General features: G+C 43.6%; 1 protein-coding gene across 2 annotated transcripts in view; it reads left to right on the top strand.

Moving 5' to 3' along the window:
- PRKCB (protein kinase C beta) overlaps window positions 1-19360 on the top strand; it is a 347363-nt gene extending 328003 nt beyond the window's left edge. Inside the window, exon 17 of one of the 2 annotated variants that reach the window (XM_037070671.1) lies at window positions 18714-19360. In XM_037070671.1, the coding sequence (XP_036926566.1) occupies window positions 18714-18866 (153 nt within the window). In that variant the 3' untranslated portion in view covers window positions 18867-19360. Of the gene's footprint in view, window positions 1-13159; window positions 15016-18713 lie in introns of those variants that run through there. The other variant, XM_037070670.1, reaches the window with a different exon arrangement.
- The last annotated feature ends 647 nt before the right edge of the window (window positions 19361-20007 follow it).

Below are 20007 nucleotides of genomic sequence, written 5' to 3'. Positions count from 1 at the left end.
TTTAAATTTTTTTAAAGTATTGCCACAAATAAGTAGCATATTCACACCTTTTATAATTCACTGGCAGGCTTTTAAAAGATGCAGATCTCACTAGTTTCTTAAGGCTTTGATTTTGAGGCTGACAAAAGGTAGCAGACTTGACTAACCTCTGGAAGCAGGGCATGGCAGCATCCAAAATGAGGCACTCAAGACAGGTTCATTGAGGGGGAGACTTCTGCGCTGGGCACTGTTTGTTGCTTTGGTGACCCAGAGTGTGGGGTTGGCAGAGACCTTAATAAAAGCATTAGGCTACTTTTGCACACTAACAAATAGCCAACAGTCATTTAGGACACAAAGCCTGGCATCTGCCTGCTTATCTCTCCTACCCACCCACCCACTCACCTGTGGAGCCCCTACAGAAACTACAGATCAAGCCAGGATCTCTTGGGATGGTTGGAAATGGCAGGATCACTGAAGTTCCTAAATCACTTGCCGGAGGCATGACTTTGAGCTGTCCCCTGGCACAGAAGCCAACAGTTTGAATTGAACGGGCAGACAGGGAGGTCACATTGCTAGGGGGAGCATGAAACTCTTAGGATATGCCTGGCAATAACCACTGGAATATCATAGAAGTCAAAAATTAAAAGATACCTGCTAGCTGGAATTCAATTCCTCCATTCTATGGATGAGAAGTGGAAGCCCAGAAATTTGCCTGCGTGCCTGCGCAGGGAATAAAGCAGAACCAGAGCAAGAAAACTGACACTCCATTTAATTAGATACAGGGCTTTATTAATAACACCTTTTATAGTAATAATAAAGTAGATCATGCATGTTCTATTAAATTTTACAGTTTTACTAGAGAGCAAGGCACTCTATTTTACAAATCTCATTACAGTCCCATGAAATAGATGTTATTATTATCTCCTCTGTACTCCTAAGGAAACAGGCATGGAGAGGTGAAGTAACCTGCCTGTAGTCACACAGCTAGTAAGTCTGAGTGCCAGTGTCATTTAAATTCCTATTTCTTTACTTCCAAAGCCCTTATTGGCCTCTACAATGTTTCTTCTCACATCTGCCAAACTCACCTGCACAGACATGGGATTTGAAGTGTTCTTGGTCCAACTCTGAGTTAAGTACTTTCTTGGGTCATAGGCTCTGTTGAGTGAATAATCATGAAGTCAGCTTTTTGGATTCTGTCCTCTGCTTTGCCCAGGTCGCAGTTCTTATCACAATGTCCCAGAAAACTATTGGCCAAGTGGTAAGAGAACTTGAGGAGATAAGCAGATGGATCCAGAGAGACTGGGTCAAGCAGAATATGGATTGAGAGTCAGATGAACCCAGGATTCAAATATCAGCTTTGCTGTTCAGCAGCTGAGTAAAGATGGGCAGGAAAGAGCCTCCACAAATGCAGGCTCTCCAGACACAGGTTCAGTCCCCTTGGTCTCAGCTGGTAGCTGCACCTCCTAAGTCAGGGGAGAAATTAAGGCCAGTGTGTACCCATGGGTGGTGGCTCCCAGTTTCCTGCACCTGCATAGTCATCTTGCCCTCTTTGACCTCCTTCCCTCTGGCAAACCCACTCATGTAAGACTTCCCTGCCTCTCCTGCTCTCACCCCCCATCCTCCCATCTGCTTTGCACATATCCTCTGTCTAACATGTGCCTACAGCTTCTCTCTATAATACTCAAAGCTCCTATGGTTGCAAATAGGAACCTGGTTCAAACTGACATTTAAACAACAAATTTTTTTAAGTATTCAGTTATGGCCAGATTCAATAATGTCAAAAGGAATCTATTTCTCATATCCCTTACGTTGCTTTCCTCTGTGTGGACTTCATTCTTCATTCTCAGAAGGCTTTCTAGGGTATGTAGCTGCTCCAAACTTACATCCCATTATCTGAGCAACTTCTGCCAAAAAAAAAAAAAGCTTTCTTTTCCTAAAATTCCCAGCAGCCTGGAACTCAGTCTTACTGGAAGATATTGGGGCAGACAGCCATCTCGAAAGCACTCACTGAGCTGGGGGGTTGAGGGTAGAATGTGCTGATTGGTCAGGCCTAGGTCACCTGCCAACGGACTGCCTCTACCCCTATTTAGACCAGACATCTTGAGAGAGGAGAAAGAGTGGGTCCTCTTGGTGAAAAAAGAAGGAATGCCTGCTGAGTGGGCCAAACCAGAGGATGTCCACTCTGACTCTTTCCAGGCTCTTCCTCCTCATCACACACACATGCTACATCATTCTCATCTTAAATACTCCTTGCAGGTATTTAAGTGTGGGGTTCCTCCCTTCTACTACTAGGGCTACTGTCCTATCTTGTCATACACACTTTTGAAAGAGTTGCCAGTTCTTTCTCTCTCCACTTAATTATAATCCATTTTTTCTTCAGTTTGGTGCAATCTGGCTTCTTCCCCTACCACCCTATTGAAATTTCTCTTACTGAGTCAGCAATAACCTCAAAGTGGCCTCCTCTCATAGGCTTGTCTTATGTTTCTTGGTCTCACTATTTTATTTGGCACTTTGATCTTCATCCCATTAAAATATCTGAAAAAGTAAAATATTCAAGCAGCATCAAAAGCTATGCAGTATAATTAAGTACCTCCCACCCAACCCCTAGCTAGGTTCCTTGGTTCACTTTCTCAGAGCTTTCCACTGTGGCCAGGCTCTGGTGTGACTTCTGGAGATGAAGGTTCAGCGCAGAGACTCCACATCACACGCCTTGCTGATAGAGTGCCATGTTTGATTCCATGCTTTGCTCTACTCCCATCCGTCTTGGAAATTGTTTTTATTTTATTGATTATGCTATTACAGTTGTCTCATTTTCCCCCTTTATTCCCCTCCACCCTGCACCCCATTCCCACCTGCCTTCCTTTGCCCTTAGTTCATGTGCATGGGTTGTACATAGAAATTCTTTGGCTTCTCCATTTTCTATACTATTCTTAACTTCCCCGTCTATTTTGTGCCTACCATTTATGCTTCTTATTCCCTGTATCTTTTCCCCCATTCTCCCCACTCCACCTCCCCACTGATAGCTCTCCATGTGATTTCAATTTCTGTGATTCTGTTCCTGTTCTAGTTGTTTGCTGAGTTTGTTGTCAATTTACTGTTCATAGTTTTTTATCTTCTTCGTTTCCTTAGATAAATCCCTTTAACATTTCGTACAATAACAGCTTGGTGATGATGAACTCCTTTAACTTGACCTTATCTGGGAAGCACTTTATCTGCCCTTCCATTCTAAATGATAGCTTTGCTGGATAGAGCAATCTTGGATGTGGGTCCTTGACTTTCATGACTTGAAATACTTCTTTCCAGTCCTTTCTTGCCTGCAAGGTTTCTTTTGAGAAATTAGCTCATGGTCTTATGGGAACTCCTTTCAAGGTAACTGTCTCCTTTTTTCTTGCTGCTTTTAAGATTCTCTACCTTATCTTTAAACTTGGCTAATGTACTTATGATGTGCCTTGATATATGTTTCCTTGGGTCCAGCTTCTTTGGGACTCTCTGAGCTTCCTGGACTTCCTAGAAGTCTATTTCCTTTACCAGATTGGAGAAGTTCTCCTCCATTATTTTCTCAAATAAATTTTCAATGTCTTGCTCTTCCAGCACTCATATGATTTGAATATTGGAACATTTAAAGTTGTCCGGGAGGTTACTAAGCCTCTCTTTATTTTTTTGAATTCTTGTTTCTTCATTCTACTCTGGTTGAATGTTTATTTCTTCCTTGTGCTACAAATCGTTGATTTGAGTCCTGATTTCCTTCCCGTCACTGTTTTCCCTGTGCATTTTTCCTTTAATTCACTTTTCATAGCCTTCACTTTTTCCTCTCTTTTGCAACCATATTCAACCATTTCTGTGAGCATCCTGATTACCAGCGTTTTGAACTCTGTATCTGGTAGGTTAGTTATCTCTTCATCACTTAGATGTATTTTTTCTGGAGCTTAGATATGTTCTTTCATTTGGGCCATATTTCCTTGTCTCCTCACAGCTGTTACATTGTAAGGGGCGGAGCCTAGTTATTCACCAGGGCAGGGCAACCTCCATTGCTGCTGTTGTGGCGCTGTATGTGGGGGAGGGTCAGAGAAGGAACAATACTGTTTGTTTGGCCCTTGGGAGCATTCAGTCTCCTAAGAGCTACCCACAAGCAAATTGGGCCCTTCTGGTGCTGATTACCAGGTGGGTGGGTTTGCGTACATTCTAGGACCCTGTGGGTCTCTCCAGCAAACTCTCCTGTGAGGCTGGGAGATTCTTCTGCTGCTACAATCCCCACAGGTTTTCTCAGTGAGAGGTTTTGAGGTTTTATTTCTCTGCATTGGAACCCTGGGTTGCACAATCTGTCATGTTCCCCAGTTTTCCTCCTAGTTTATCTGCACGCAAATGTGGGACTGCCAGGTCCGCCAGCCACCACCTTGCCTGGGCCACAAGCCACCATGTTGCCTGCCCCAGTCCTCCAGCTGCCACCTTGCTGAGCATCCTCTTTGCCCTAGCTCCCCATCTCCATCCCTCCTACCAGTCTGGATGAATGTTTCTTCTTTAACTCCTTGGTGTCGAACTTCCATACGGTTCAATTTTCTCGCAGTTCTGGTTGTTTTTTGTTTTTAAATTTGTCCTTGTCCTTCTTTTAGTAGTTCAAGGATGCACAGTGTATCTACCTGTGCCTTGGAGATTGCTTTTATTAGCACATCAAAATTTTCTTCATCCTTTTAATAGTTTCCTGGTTTCCTACATGGGTAAGTGTATGTGTAGGACATAAGTTCAGGCTCCTCCTCTCTTCTTTGTTTTTGTGGCACTGGGCTCACTAATTTTCCTTCTGCCTCCACAACCGCTCCTGGTAGAAATAGTGACTCCATGGAGACTTCTCATGTCAGTAGAATTTAATTCTAATAGTCAGGATGGAGAAATATTCCCATGATCTATAAAGGGAGAGAAAATGAGCTTAGTTCTTATTTATTTACGAGTGCAGTTTTTTATAAATAATCATAAAATGTCCCAACTAGGGTATGGAAAACAGCAATTCATAGGTGATACGTGAATCTGCTTGAAATATCATTCCAAGGAGCAAGGCTTGGGTAGGGATGGCAGTGTGTCCCTTTTGTCCCTGGACACATCTTTCCCTTGCTTCCTCTAATGGGGAACTGCAGGCCCTGCCTTCACCTTGCAGGTCCCTCCCATGTCCCACCAGCCTTGGTGGGAAAGATTTTGTTTTGTGTTTTAAGTGCCTGTAACTATAGCAGTCATATCCTAGGATAGGTTAGGGTATGGCAGGGGCCCTGTATCGCCAGACCATAGCCAGCTCACTGGACAAGACTGGGTCAGTCAGCACTCAACAGTAGCTAACAGCTATCTTGTGAAATATTTTATGCGTATGTTATCAAGTCATCTTCACTGCACACTACAAAGTAGCTACATTTGCCGTAACAGAAAACTTGGCTTAGGTAACTTAGCTAACTTGATTAAAGATGGTATAGTGGTGGAGTGATGGCACCCAGGTTAATGTAACTAACTGTAAGTCTATGCCACATGAGTGGTGTAATTTATAAGGCAGTGAGATGCGGCCTTTGGAATCAAACAGCCAAGTCTCTGAATCATGGTTCTTCCCCTATATGACCCTGACCAAATTGTTAACTTTTCAGATTATTTCTTAGGTGTAGATAATTTTTGTTTTTCCTATCTCACAGACCTGCAAGAATCAAAGCTATAAAAACATAGGCAAATAGAAGGATAATTACTATTTGTGAGCTAGTTTATTTGAAGCCAACATTGTGGGTTTCAGGTAAATGGTGAAGAATAGATAAGAAAAATATGATTCTTGGTTGATAGGAGAAATGGTTAGAAGGTGTTTTATCTGGATCTTTAAAAGCAGGCTGAATAATAAAGTGATGAGTCTATGTGGGTTCTAAGAGTGAACAACATCCACCCACCTATCCATCCAGCCGTCCTGGACACAGATCAAAATGTTAACATGATGAAGATGCAGGGCTATTGGAATTACAAAGGGGCGTGCTGTTTATTTTTCTTGGTGCTTTTGCACAACTTATTCTGGCAATAAATGCAGAAGACTGATGGAAAGAAGAGCCTGGATCATAGTCAGGTACTTAAGCTTTCTAAACCCTGGTACTCCTCTTGTAGCAGAGTCATCCTAGGACCACTGGGTGGTTGAGTGAGATAAGCTTGAAAAAAGTTACACAGTATCTGGCTAATAATGTACACTTAATGTACACTGCTCTTCATCCATTTGACAATACTGAGTGCCAAAGCCTGTGGTAGATCCCAGGAATGCAGTGGTGGGCAAAGCAGCTCTCATGGAGTTTACAGCTTATATGGGATGATAGACAAGAAACGGATAAGCAAAGAAATCAACATGTAATTATAGATTGGTGTATTTGAATGTTTAATTTTATGTGAAAGGAATGGACAGGGTGCTCTAATGGAGAATAACAGAAGGAGAGACAGAGGGACCTACTGCACTTGGAGGTGATTGGAACAGCCTCTGAGGAGATGGCATTTAAACTGAGAGCTGGGGGCAATCAAAACACTGTATGTTGTTTTTAAATGAAAATTTTAAAAAATAAATGAAATATGCTATCAAGCACAAAAGACCCCTCTCTTACCACTTCCTCTAGACACAAGAGATCAGATACCTCCAATTGTAAGGGACCTTCATTATTTACAGACAGGGGGGCTTCCATCTTTCTTTTCTTTGCCAAAGGCCAGACCATGCTGAATGTTGTCTGACTCTGCTAGTTGAAAAACCTTGGCCCATAAATGACTTGATAATGATAAAGTGTGAGCTCGGCTCTGTGCTCTACTGGCTCTACTGTGCTCTCTGTGCTCTACCTCCCTGGGTGAGCTGCTCCTTCATTTTCCTGCTGTGGAGAACTGTTTCATAGCATTTGGAGGACCCTGGATTTCACTGGTGTGTACATTTGAAAAAAGAGTGGCTTGTCTTTTTACCCAGGCCCTATGGCATGGTTGTCTTTTCATGCGACCTTCTAGTTTCAGTTCCTGTCTTGAGGGAGGCCAGGCAGGAAGCTTTCCAGGGCCGTAGCCACATTACCAACCCCAGGTGAACAGCGAACAGCATGTGATGGGCCTTTATTCTCCTCCTCAGCGTCTTGGCCTTATCTTGCCCTGTTTTCACCTCTATTTCTTCCCTAGGTTCTTTCCTTCTCTCCTTCAAAGAAGCAGTGTCCTTCTTCCTGGTCCTACTCAGCTTAGGTGTCACCTTCTCCAGCAAGGCTCCCAGGCCTTCCTTAGGTTCCTTCCTCATTGCTTAATGGCAACACTGTCACATGGTACTGTGTAGTGGCCTCAGTGTGCATCTGCCTCGGCTGCTAGCCTGTAAGCTCCAGGATGACAAGGACAAGGACCCTCTTATGCATCACGGCATTTCTGGTGTCTGGTACACTGCTGGGCAGAAGGTGTCTAGGACCCCAATATTGGCCTTCAACATCATCCCCTTGGCCCCCAAATACACAATAGGGCAGCCACTTGGGAGTTCTTAGTGTTTTTAACTAAGACAAAGCCAATTAAACAGCATCAGGCAGACCTTAACAATTTGGCTAAGTATCCCCATTTTCATTTCTATTTTCCCTCTGTCTCCCAGGGCAGTAGCTCTTTCATTTAAAATAGCTATTTTCTTATCACAAAAAATTCCCAACTGATTGTTACTTAAATTATAAAAACACAATCTAGCATAAAAGATAAAGGAGAAAATGAAACAATCTGAAGTCTCCCAGTCTCTGAGCTTGTATATAATATGTGTACAGATATCACATATACATTTGTGTACATAATTTATAGAATGGGAACATATTGTATACATTGTTAGTCATGGGGTGATATTATTTAATATTCTTCCTCATCTTCTTTTAATGCTTAAAAGTGTTTTGCGGTAGAAATGGGAGGGAGGTGGGGAGCACTGGGGGAGTGGGCTGGGATGGGAGTAAAAGACAGAAAACTACTTGAACAACAATTAAAATAAATAAATAAATAAATAACAAACCAAATTTGGGGGGGAAAAGTGTTTTGCATGGTAATACATCAAATAGACATGTTATTTATTTAATGTTTCCCTATTGGTTGGTAGTTGATTTCAATTTTTTTCTCTTCTAACAATTCTTTGAACATTCTGTGTCTTGATGGGATAAACCCAGGTCCAGGAAAAGCCTCCTCAAGGAAGTGACCTCTGTTGGAGACCAGGAAGCTTCATAGCATATATCCAGGTGGAGGAGTAGGGGTGGGAGGCAAGTGTTCCTGGCAGAGGAGAGCCTATGCGAAGAGAGGCTTGGAGGAGAGACAGGGTCCTATGAACTGGGAGGTTGTTACATCTGGAGGGTGTGCTGGGGTGGGGAAAGTTGGGCAGGGAGTTGTGGGTATGGAGGGGGCTAGTTAGCAGATGACCAGGGCTAAGTCCTAAACAGTCCTGTTAGCCACATTAGGGAGCATGGGCGTGGGGCAATGGGGAGCCATTGCTAATAAAAGCAGAGAAGTGGCATATCTAAACTGGAGTCTCTGAAAGATCCCTGTGACTGCTGTGTCTGGGCCAACTCCACATTTGACAACTAGACTCAGAGCTGTTATTGACACAATGAAACAGAAATTAGGAAGAAGAGAAGAAAAAGGAAAAAATAGCTCACACGTAACAGCTCACAGACAAATGTTTCAAACTCTCCAGGTTTTCAAATTCAGGGGTACCATGGAATGACAAGTCACAATCCTTTCTTCCTTCTCCAGCCCTGGAGGAGGTACCATCTAATTTAAATAACCTAGTTGGCTTGGCCCCCTATCCCTGCTCCAGGAGCCCCAGTGGTGTATCCTGATGACAAGGAGGCTTGGTTTTCTTTGAGTAGCTGACAGGTCCCAAGCTAAGTGAGGATGGAGTATTCGCCCAAGACAGCCAGAGAAGCAGGTGTGGTCTGCACTGCACTTGCCAGACACTGAGCTGCTCGTTCTCCAAGGATGCAACAGGCACAGAGCTGATGGGCTGTGCCTCCTGAGGGCTGACATCTCCATGAGGTGAGCTCTGCTGAAGCTAACAGGCAGTGACAGCTCCACTTGAAAAATATGGCAACACTTAGGGAGGCTGTGATCTGCCAGCCTGGTAAGTTGCATATTAGCAGGGACATCAAACTGCCCCTGTATTGTGCCCCCTTGCTTAACCCTTGTCCTTGCATCTCTTCCTTGCCATCTCACTTAGAAGATTTGACTGTTTGCCAAGGCAGTGAGGGGTGTGATGGAGAGGAGCCTGCCCAGCTCAAAAAAACTCTTTTTCTGCTTCTCATATAACAGCCTCTGGGGAGTCCTCAGCAAAGCAACAGCCTTCTGCTATGGATGGGAAATTGATGGGTTTTAAAGAAAAATGTCCCCTGAAGTCTTGCTGTATCTCAGCTTACATGCTTCCTAGACTGGCTGGTTTGGGTCCCAACACCCAGGGCAAAGAAAAATGCCTGCAAGTCTGCCTTGTAACTTGCCACCTCGCCTCTGCGTCTCTGCCATGAGTATCTCCGTCCCCTCTGCTTACCCCCTTCTCCACCACTCTCCCCACCATCTCTCTCCTGAGGGTGATTGCAGCTGTCTTCTGCCCACCCCAGTGCTCCTGCCATCAGTCAGCTGCTGCTCCTCTGCAGTCCCCACTCAGCAGCCAGGAAGCTCCCACTTGATCTCACATCTCCACTGGACACTCAACCTTACCATAAATGAAACTGATGCTCAGTTTCCCCCACAAATACGCTCTACCCCTCGTGTGCCCTATGTAGCTCAGACCAGAAGTCTTGGAGTCATTGACCAGTCCTCTCTCACATAGCCCACATCCTACCTATCAGGATATCTCATGAACTTCAAATTCAAAGTACATCCCCAAACCAAGTGCATCTTCCCATGTCTGCCACTGTCACCTTCTTCCCTGCCACCCTCATCTCTTGCCTGCTGCGTCTTGGAGCAGCCTCCTAACTGGCTTCACTGTTTCCACCATTGCTCCTGGCCCATCTGTCTATCCTGTGAGCAGCACCCATGATCCTGCTGAAACACAAATCAGTGCGGACCACGCAACACTCTGTGGGGACATCTGTTAATAGTGTCATCAATATAAATGCATGCCTACATACATACATACATATACACATACATACATGTATTTATTTCTTTTAATCTTAAAAAAAGAAAGAAAGAATTCCACAGTGGCATGAAAAGCCTCCCTCCTCACATGGCTTGTGAGGCCCATGACCTGGCTCCTGGTGCCCTCTCTGACCCTCCCTCCCTGGGTTACTGCTCGGGCCACACTGGCCTCATGGCTGTCTGCTGACTACACCACGTGCACAGATTATTTCCACAGAGCTGACGGCCTTGTCAGAAATGTCATTCTCTTCATTCTTTATCTCTGACCTGACTTTATTTTTCTTAATATCATTTACCTCTCTCCAGCATTAAAATATATCTTTACATTTATAGTTATATTTTTATTTATTGTTTGGTGCCTTTTTCTCCAGTAGAATGTAAGATCCACAAGGCATGGATTTGTATAATTTAGGATCAGCACACAGTACATACTCACTACATATGTCTTTGCTGAGAAAAAACGAGTAAATAAAGAAAGAACCTGAACAGTAGTCCCAACCATACTGCATTGACACCAAAGGGTCCATCTTTTTGTGTGTGTTTTCAGTCACGGGCCAGCAGACCATCTGTTAGACTCCAAGTCTTAGATTGTATGGCTGGGGACGGGGTTCACTTCTCATTTTCTGAGACCTGAAAGCCAAGATATCAAAAAGTGGAAACAATTTAGTTTGGAATAACAAATGTATATCTCTAAGTCTGACACAAGCCTTTAAAAAATGCAAGACTGTTTCCTCAGTATTTACAACTTAAATATCCTGAAAACCAATGGATGAAGACTTGATTTAGGGTGATGAACACACAATATAGATGATGTGTTATAGAATTGGGCACCTGAAACCTGTAAAATTTTGTTAACCAGTTTCACCCCAATAAATTCAACAGAAAGGGAAAAAATTAAACTGAAAACAAAAAGAATAGAAAAAATGCAAGACTGTTTCCTTAGTATTTACAACTTAAACATCCTGAAGACCCCCCACTGTAGGAAGCATATCCTGTCTGGAGAGATTTTTTAGTGAATACAAGGAAACAAGAATTAGGTGATGCTTACAGTGAGGGTGTGTTGAGCACTTACTTGCTAGGGATTAGGCACTGTACTAGTCACATGCATTGTCTCGTGTTATTGTCATCACAACCCTCTGTGAGAACAATGAGTACTCTCCTGGTTCACAAAAGAGTCTGTAAAGAATGTGCCTAGAGCTGCACAGCCAGTGGGCACTGATGTCTGGATTCGAACGCATGTCTGCCGGGCTCCCTTCTTTCCAAACCCCGCTGGAGCCAGAGGCTGAGGCTATCTGAGAGCTAAGTCCCCTGCACACATACCCAGTGCCTCGGCTCCCTGTGACTGGAGGGCTTGAAAGAGGAGCTTGTATTCCTTGACTTTCTGAGCTTACCTTCCCATTCTCCATGGAGTGGGCACAGCCTGGCATTTCCTCATCCATCTTCTCCCAGTTGCCAAATGCAATGGCGAATTTTCGGTGACTTCCCTGCTTGACCTCTTAGAGATTTTTCGGTGGTAACAATACCCTATTTTTATTATCTCTTTTGCACCTTTCATATTCTGTCTTTTAAAAAAAATTTAAGACCTCTCTCCTGAGCTCCAGAACCTGTACTTCTAAGTACTTCAAGTCATCTCCTAGAATCTCACTGGCCCCTCAGAGTCATCATGTCCAAGCGGAAATAGTCATCTCTCTGAATTCTCCCACTTTCTTTGTATTACTAAAACCAGAGACCTCATCATCCTCATCCCTGATTTCTCCTCCCTCCCCTCTCAGGTGCACCCACCCCATTATTCAATAACTTACCAACCTGTCAGTCATTCTTGTACAATGGAGCTAGACATTTGGGCTTTGATGCTAAGCTGACCCAGCCTGCAGTGCAGCTCTGCTGCTCATTAGCTGTGTGACCTTGAACAGATGATGTAATCTTCCTGGCCTCATATTCTTCATCTATCCCATAGGATGATAATAAAACCCACTTCTTAGGGCCATTGGCAAGATTAAATAAGATACTGTATGTAAAGAGAATTCTAGGGTCCCTCACATATAGCAAATGCATAATAAATGTTAGCTGTTATAATTTCACTTCTACTACTGTATTATTAGGTTGTTGTTGCCTCCTCTAGGCACTGTTTGAAACACTTAGAAAGCAAATGGGCTTTTCTGCTGAAGAACAAAGAACATCAAATTTGTGATTTGTCCCTTCTAATTAGGTGAAAATTAGCAAGTGCATGTCTGTGCACTCACATATGAGTGTGCATGTGTATACACATGCACACACATGTGTTATAACTCTGCCTCAGAGTGGGACCTTTCCTGTAGCAAGACCACAGGATGGATGAGAAGTGGCAATAGTTTTCCCTCTGGAGCCTGACTGGCTGACCAAGCTCTGCTTTCTATTTCATCCCATTCCCCTCCTTCCTGTTTATAGAGAGAATGGCCACTCACCTTCTGGCGCCTAATAATTAAAGACCAGTAACTTATCCAGCTGCCCAGGGTCCCATTGGTGCACAGGCATCACAGGTACCAAACCTAGGTCCAGGGATCTTTCTTTGTTGACTGCAGTTTGTGAACTCCTGTATTTGCTGAGCTAGAAAATGTCAGTTGTTCCTTATTGAGAGCCAGTAGACAGCACTTCGAGAGGCCTGCTCCTAAGTATTGAGATCTCCCAGGTGATGTATAAGGGTCATTGCTTTGTATCTTTGCCACATAAAACATCTCAAGGTACCTTAATTCCATCTTTTTCAACAGACAAGCTTGGCTGACTCCTGGGGGTGGGGCTAGGAGAGAAACCTGACATATGCCACCAGCCCCACCATCTCATGCTTTTGTCATGCAGCTCCTGACTGCCCAGTGGACACCAGGGCAGCTCAGGAGCTACAGAAACTGAAGGTCAGGAGCCCAAGGTCATGTACCAAAGGTCATGAAAATTTTGCATTTTATGTTGCTCTCATGTCTGGTTATTGAAACAACTTCTCTGAGGTAGTGAAAGGAAAGGGATGGAGAAAACCACACCCAATTTTGTTTGATTCTGTTGTGTTTTGTTTCCACCCACCACAAGTTCTTTTCTTCCCCTCTCATAGTGTGGGCGAAATGCTGAAAACTTCGACCGATTTTTCACCCGTCATCCACCAGTCCTAACACCTCCTGACCAGGAAGTCATCAGGAATATTGACCAATCAGAATTCGAAGGATTTTCTTTTGTTAACTCTGAATTTTTAAAACCTGAAGTCAAGAGCTAAGTAGATGTGTAGATCTCCGTCCTTCATTTCTGTCATTCAAGCTCAACGGTTACTGTGGTGACATTTTTTTTTTCATTTTGAAATTGCATCCATGTTTATTTGCTAATGAGACTAGAGTGACCATGTTCCAGAACTTCCAGAACCCAAATGTCCTCAGGTAGTTTGGAGCATCTCTATGAGATGGAATTATGCAGATGTCATGATGAAAATGCATAATTAACACATTATCCAAGTCCTCTTGCAATTAATTTTCTCTGGCATGTCAGCTAAGTAGAGCCAGAGGGGACGGAAAATGCCTGCTTTCTTTTCCTTTGTTTCTGCACTGCCATTTTTATACATTCTCCAACTCCCACCATCCAATCCAGATTCTTCCTACCCGATGAGTGGATCATCAGATGCTAGCGGTGTTCTTCCACTTCTGGACCTGGAGCTTGGCTGCTCTCCAAGCATATGGTTGCTTTGACTTAGAGGGAATTCCTCCATTCTGCCTGGTTTGGAGGCACCATAAGCTTTGAAAAGAGTGTGCTAAAAATAATTTTTTTTTTAATTTTTTTAAATCAAAGTTAAGAAGATTATCTAAGCCCTTTTAAAGTTCCAAAACTATGCTTTTAGATAGTTTTGAACTAAAAGCACCTCAAAAGGTCAAAAGGTAACCAGCTTAGGTGCTGCCTCAGTGCTTTCATTTCTGATCTGGTATGTCCCCGATCATCTTCATCCCCAAACTACTTGGAAAGGCATTTGGCACCACTTCCTGAAAGGTCATGGTCACTCTAGCAAGGTCCCAAAGGACTATAATTTTACATTACATTTCAAACTTTATTTGCTTTGGGGTTTGTTTCTGTTTTCATATGCAAAAGAAAATATTCACTTTGTTAACACATGCTCTGAAATAAATGTCCAGATGTTACTAATCACAATACTCAACTGATTTACAAAGAAGACTGCTCTGGAGCCTAACGGACCCATACCTGAGTGGATGGGGCTAGTCTAAGTTTGTTGTTGGCTTTGGAAAGCTAATTAAGTGCTCTGAGAAAGATGCCATTTCTGGAAACAGACAGTTGTACTCTTTGATGGGGTTTTGCAAGATGTCTGTGGAAATGTTCATTTGTATCTGGATATGTGTTATGTGCCATTTTTCTTTTAGCATCAAGATACAATATTAAAAACAGAAGAAGAAGAAATGCTATTTCAAGGAAAATGACTCTCTTTGAAAAATGTCAACCCAGACTACAAAATGGGGCCTCTTGAGGCTTTGAGACAGAAGGAGCTTGATCTTAGCCCCAGTGTTCAGCCAGTCAGAGAGGCGGAGGCTGCGGACCATTCAAGGACTCTTGGTGGCCTGTAATAGGGCGGGTGGGCTAACCAGGGGCCGCCAGTGACATCAGAGCCCACAGCCCACATTCAAGGGGCCAGCTAGGAGCATAGCCAGAGCTCTCGATTTTTTTTATCAAAATCACTACTCCTCTCAGCTTAGACTAAATACTCTTTCTAGAAAGCATCTTTATGAGCTCCCAGAAGCCCAAGAAAAGCCTTTGGGTGGGAGAAATCCCGTTTCTATCTAAACAGATAAGGATAGCAAGTGGTTCCCCATCCTTGTCTCTAGCCTCCTGCTATTCTCAGGCCTTAAGAGAATTCTTATCACAAGTTGAGTGATTTCTAGAAGCTCCAGGGTTTCTAAGGCATTATTAAGGGAACTTTAAAAACTTAACAAGTATCCTTGAAGTAAAACTTCTCATCTTTAAGAAAACCACAATTTGGATTTCTTGTCATTCAGTCCTTTCTGTTCTCTTGCTTCTTCCCACTGCAGGCTTTGGGACCATCTAGAATAGCCTTTGTGGTAGCCATCCAGACCTTAGGTAAAGCAAACTTGAATTCCCAGATGAAAAGCTTAGGCAGTTAGAGAAGGAGGGGCATTGGGGCAGAACCGGGGGGGGGGGGGGGGGGGGGGGGGGGGGNGGCCGACCCGCCCCGCCCCCTCCCCCCCCCCGCCCCCGCCCCTACTTAACTGCTGGAGAAGCTGGCATCTGGAGAGAGGAAGTGACTTGCCCAAGGTTAGCAGCTGGGATGCAAACCCAGGTTTCCTGACACTCAGTGCAAGACTCTCTCTGCTCTATCACTGGCATCTCCGGGCCATGCCCACCAACAGGCATGTTAGTTGAGGTCCTTCAACTGGCTGTTAGGTAACCAGGACCTTCCTCAGATATTCTCTCAGGAAGATAAACACTATGAGAAAACATTGGGTGATTGACAAATGACCCGAGACAACTTTAGAGACCAATGTAGGTAGGTAGGTAGGTAGATAGATGATAGATAGGTAGAATATACTGTATGTATGAGGTCTGTCCAGAAGGTATTCAGCCATGTACTATGAAAAATAGAGACATTTATTGAAGAAAATACAAGATGCAAGAAACATTATACATAGGACAGTGATGACTCAGTCCCCTTCAGAGTAGGCACCTTGGGACCTCACAGTTCTCCCAATCCCTATCAGCTGCCCCATTGTATTTTCCTGAATCTCACGTATGCTCTGAAATCTCTTCCCTTTCAAAGGTGATTTCAGTTTGGGGAAAGGCCAGAAGTTGCCGGGCACCAAAAAGGGATATAGGGGGGCTGAGTCACTTGGGTGATTTGTTGTTTTGCCAAAAAACTCTGCATGAGACATGATGCATGAGTGGGTGTGTTGCTGTGATGAAGTTGCCAAATCACCAGTTGCCCATTGCTGTGGCCTTCTGATTATCTAAATTATTTTTGCAGAAGAATGTGCAAGTTTAATGCAAATTTTGATTTAGATTCATTGCTCTACTCACTCAGTCATTTTGAATGGGATGACCACACAGTACCCATGCTCACTCAACAGCATCGGCCGCCCCTCACTGACTAGTATAGTGAAGTTGTCATTGTTTACGCATGCACATTCCAGTCAACTCTCCTTGGCTGCCAGGTTACATTGATATTGCACAAACCATTCTTGTTATAGTAACAATGGCTGGACTTTTTCCGGACAGACCTCATACACACTGTGCTCTGCATTTTCCAAATTGCTGCCATTATTTTCCAAAAGTTTGATAGTTTTCAGAAATAGAACTGAAGGCAAAGTTGCTGTTGCCCTAATATACCTTACTGAGGATGGGCAGGGAAGCCTTCCAGTAAGGGGTCATTAGTCAGAATTTCTGCAGTTTCTTTTTTAAATCAACATTTCAAATGCAGGGGAAATGGAGAAATAGAGCTTTCAACATAGATAATTTCTGCGGAACACTTTGCAAATTTGTGATTTTTAAAGGATTGTATTTATTTATTTTTAGAGAGATGGGAAGGGAAGGAAAAGGAGAGGGAGAGAAATATCAGTGTGTTGTTGTCTCTCACGCACCCCCTGGGGACCTGGCCTGCAACCCAGGCCTGTGCTCTGACTTGGAATAGAACCAACAACCCTTTGGTTCGCAGTCTGGCACTCAGTCCACTGAGTCACACTAGGCAGGGTGGAATACTTTGCAAATTTGTTCAGGAGGAAAGATTTTAATTTATTTTTGCCATTATGCATGTATTCTACCCTCCGTTCATTCACCCAGTCATCACTTATTGAACACCAACTGTGTGCCAGACCTATGCTGCGTGCCAGGGGCACATGAGGAGCTGTAAAGATACAATCCAGGAGGGCAGGCATTAAACAAGTCATTGAAAGCCTGGTGTGATTTAGAGATAATTAGTCTCTGAGTGAGTCAGGGAAGGCTTCTTGTAAGAAAGAAAAAGTCCTCCAAGATTTTCAGGGTTCCACTTTCTCTGTAGGCCACAGTTTGAGCTTAAGGAGAAGGCATAGCAGGGTCCCGTTGACACTGATTTCTGGGAAGGAGAGGCAGGACAGTTGCTGGGGTGGGTTTCCTTCCAGAAAACCAAAGGCACTGTGCCCAGGCCTAAACAGAACACAGAATTACCAAGGCTTGAGCAGAGACCAACACGTGTATGGAGAGAGGGGCCTGGTTTTACAGTTTAGTTCTAAGTCCTGAGTCTCACCTGTTGGGGGTATCACTCAGATCCCTTTCTGGCCCTCAGGGAAATACTTTCCTTCCAGCACACTGCCCCTGGCTTGACACCACCTGGTGCTTCTAGATGAGATAGCCTGTGATTTTTCCAAAAGAATTAAAACTAGGGGAGAATTAAAAACTTAAGAAAAGCCAAAAACCCTAAACGTAGTCCATGTTAGCCATGGCTTATTGTCTACCAGGATGCAAGACCTCTTTTCACTTCTTAGACTTCTTATTAACCTGCTCCTCTTCTAACGATAGCACCCCAATCACAGTGACCTCCTTGGGAAATTAATAGGAGGTCAGTGGAACTAATAACTCTCCTTGGATGAGTGCCACTGTTCTCGTGTGGCTCCAGATACTATCAACTCAGAAAGGACTTGTCCCCACAGAGAGGCCCATTCTCTCCCAATTTCTAGGGTGATATTCAGGGTATTTTCTGTGAGGATCTATCCACAAGACAAAGTCTACAATGGCAAGTCCTATTTAGACCACATGGCTTTTTGAAACATGAGTCATCATCAGCATGACAAATGGGAAGGGCTTTCCAAACTGGTGCTGGTGGGAAAGGACCCTCTGCTGGAAGCCCAGAGGCAGGGAAGAGTGCATGGGGTCCATGTTACCAGGGGAGACCTGGAAGGGTGCCAGAATAACTAGGAGAATAGGATTTTTGTTTGTTTGTTTGTTTATGAGGCTGCCCTTACAGATCTGACTTGAAGCTTTGTTCCTTATAGTTTATTGACTAGATGTGTGTTATAGACATCCTTGGAGAGACCCTTGGGCTGATGAAGACCCACCATCTAGTCTGTGGGTACATTTCTGAGCATCCTGTGAAAACCTAGATTGCACCAGGGAATGTAGGGGGTCTGTGGTCAGCTCCTTTTATTAAGCAGTGATCCCATATCCCTACATGCCACTTTGATCTGGGGGGAGCTGAGTAGTTTACCCTATTCCCCTTGTTAAAGAAAGGGTTGTCCTAGCCACAGGGATCACTTTTGGGTGGTTCTTCTCTGGGATATTCTGCCTGATGACTAACTCTATGGCATTACACATTGTGAGAAGTAGTGTCCAACTCATTTCATCTCAAAGCCAAAGAAAACAAAGCACGCGCCCCCCCCCCCTTTATGACAGTCCTCAGAGAAATTCAATGTCTGATTTCCTTTCTTAGGAAATTTCCATCAAGTCTTCTCTCCTGAAGCCAACATAGGATATGAAGTGAAAGCTGAGGGGTAGCATGTGCAATGCAGCTGCTCTGTCAGCCTGGGGCTACTGCTGACTCTGCCCATGAGAGTTCATCAGCTTCCCAGTGACTGGTGTGTCTCTGTCCTGCTTCCTTCTTCTTACTGTATTAATGTTTGCTTTCCATTTGGCAGAGAGACAAGAGAGACACCTCCAACTTCGACAAAGAGTTCACCAGACAACCTGTGGAACTCACGCCTACTGACAAACTCTTCATCATGAACTTGGACCAAAATGAATTTGCTGGCTTCTCCTATACTAACCCAGAGTTTGTCATTAATGTGTAGGTAAATGTGCACTCCTTTGCTGAGCCTGGAGGGTAAGGCTTCAGGCCACGTGTATGTATCGATTCTAGTCTTCCAGGATTCATGGTGCACATGCTGGCATTCCACACGTGGAGAGCTTGTCCTAGAGGGCTTTTCTTTGTGGTGTAGCTTGCTAGTTTGTTTTCTACATTGGGAAAATGTTTAGTTTAGAGTAAGTGCTTTATCCAAGTATAGAGAAACAATTTCCTGAACTTCCAGAAACTCATTGAATGAACAGATGCTATCAAAACTACTGTCTGATACCAAAATGCTTCAGTATTTGTAATTTTTAAAGTCAGAAGCTAATGTTCCTGGTAAAAGTTTTTAAAGTTATTCTACAATATCTTTGAATGCTAAGCATGACTTGTATTTTTAAACATTGTGAGTAAGCTTTGCAGTTCTGTGACCTATTGTCTCTCAGAGGAAATTTTTTTGTTTAAGAATTGATATGATTAAACTGAGTAAATATATGCAAACTCTTTTGTTAACATGTCTGCTTTTAATAGACTCTGCTACAGAAGTTACAAACTGGAGAGCCATAGGCTGATGCAGTCAGAAGATGAGCTTGGTTTCACATGCACAAAATTTAATTAATTAAAGTCATTGTCAATATTTTTTAGAATGGGATATTTTATTTAAATTTCTGGGCTCTTAGATTCACTTGAAAAAAACACAAAAGGTAACTAGACAGAATTGAGTCATGGCTGTCTCCTTTCAGGTCAGTGTGTGCTTGCCCTGGCTGGGTGGCTCTGTTGGTTGGAACATATAACAGAAAGACTGCAGGTTCAATCCCTGGTCAGGGAACATACCTAGGTTGTGGTTTAATTTCTGATTGATCCCAAGTAGATCCCTGGTTGGGGCTCATATGAGAGGAAACCAATCAATGTTTCTCTTTCACATCGATGTTTCCCTCTCTCTCCCCCCCCAACCCTTCCTCCCTAAAATCAATAAACATGTCCTCCAGTGAGGATTAAAAAAAGAGCAATGTGTGCTCTCATTTTACCACAGTCTCCACCATGCCTGTTGTCCACACTTTTATTCCACTTATTTGGATGCTGTAGCCATCTGAGGTTGAGACATTTACAAGTGACAAGCTTCATGACCTTTTCCTGTGCCCATAATC

This window comes from Sturnira hondurensis, unplaced genomic scaffold (assembly GCF_014824575.4).
Source record: "Sturnira hondurensis isolate 20B ecotype Veracruz unplaced genomic scaffold, ASM1482457v3 Scaffold0018877, whole genome shotgun sequence".
Lineage (NCBI taxonomy): Eukaryota > Metazoa > Chordata > Mammalia > Chiroptera > Phyllostomidae > Sturnira > Sturnira hondurensis.
The sequence above is the reverse complement of the archived record's forward strand: the minus strand, read 5'-3'. Positions and strand labels throughout refer to the sequence as shown.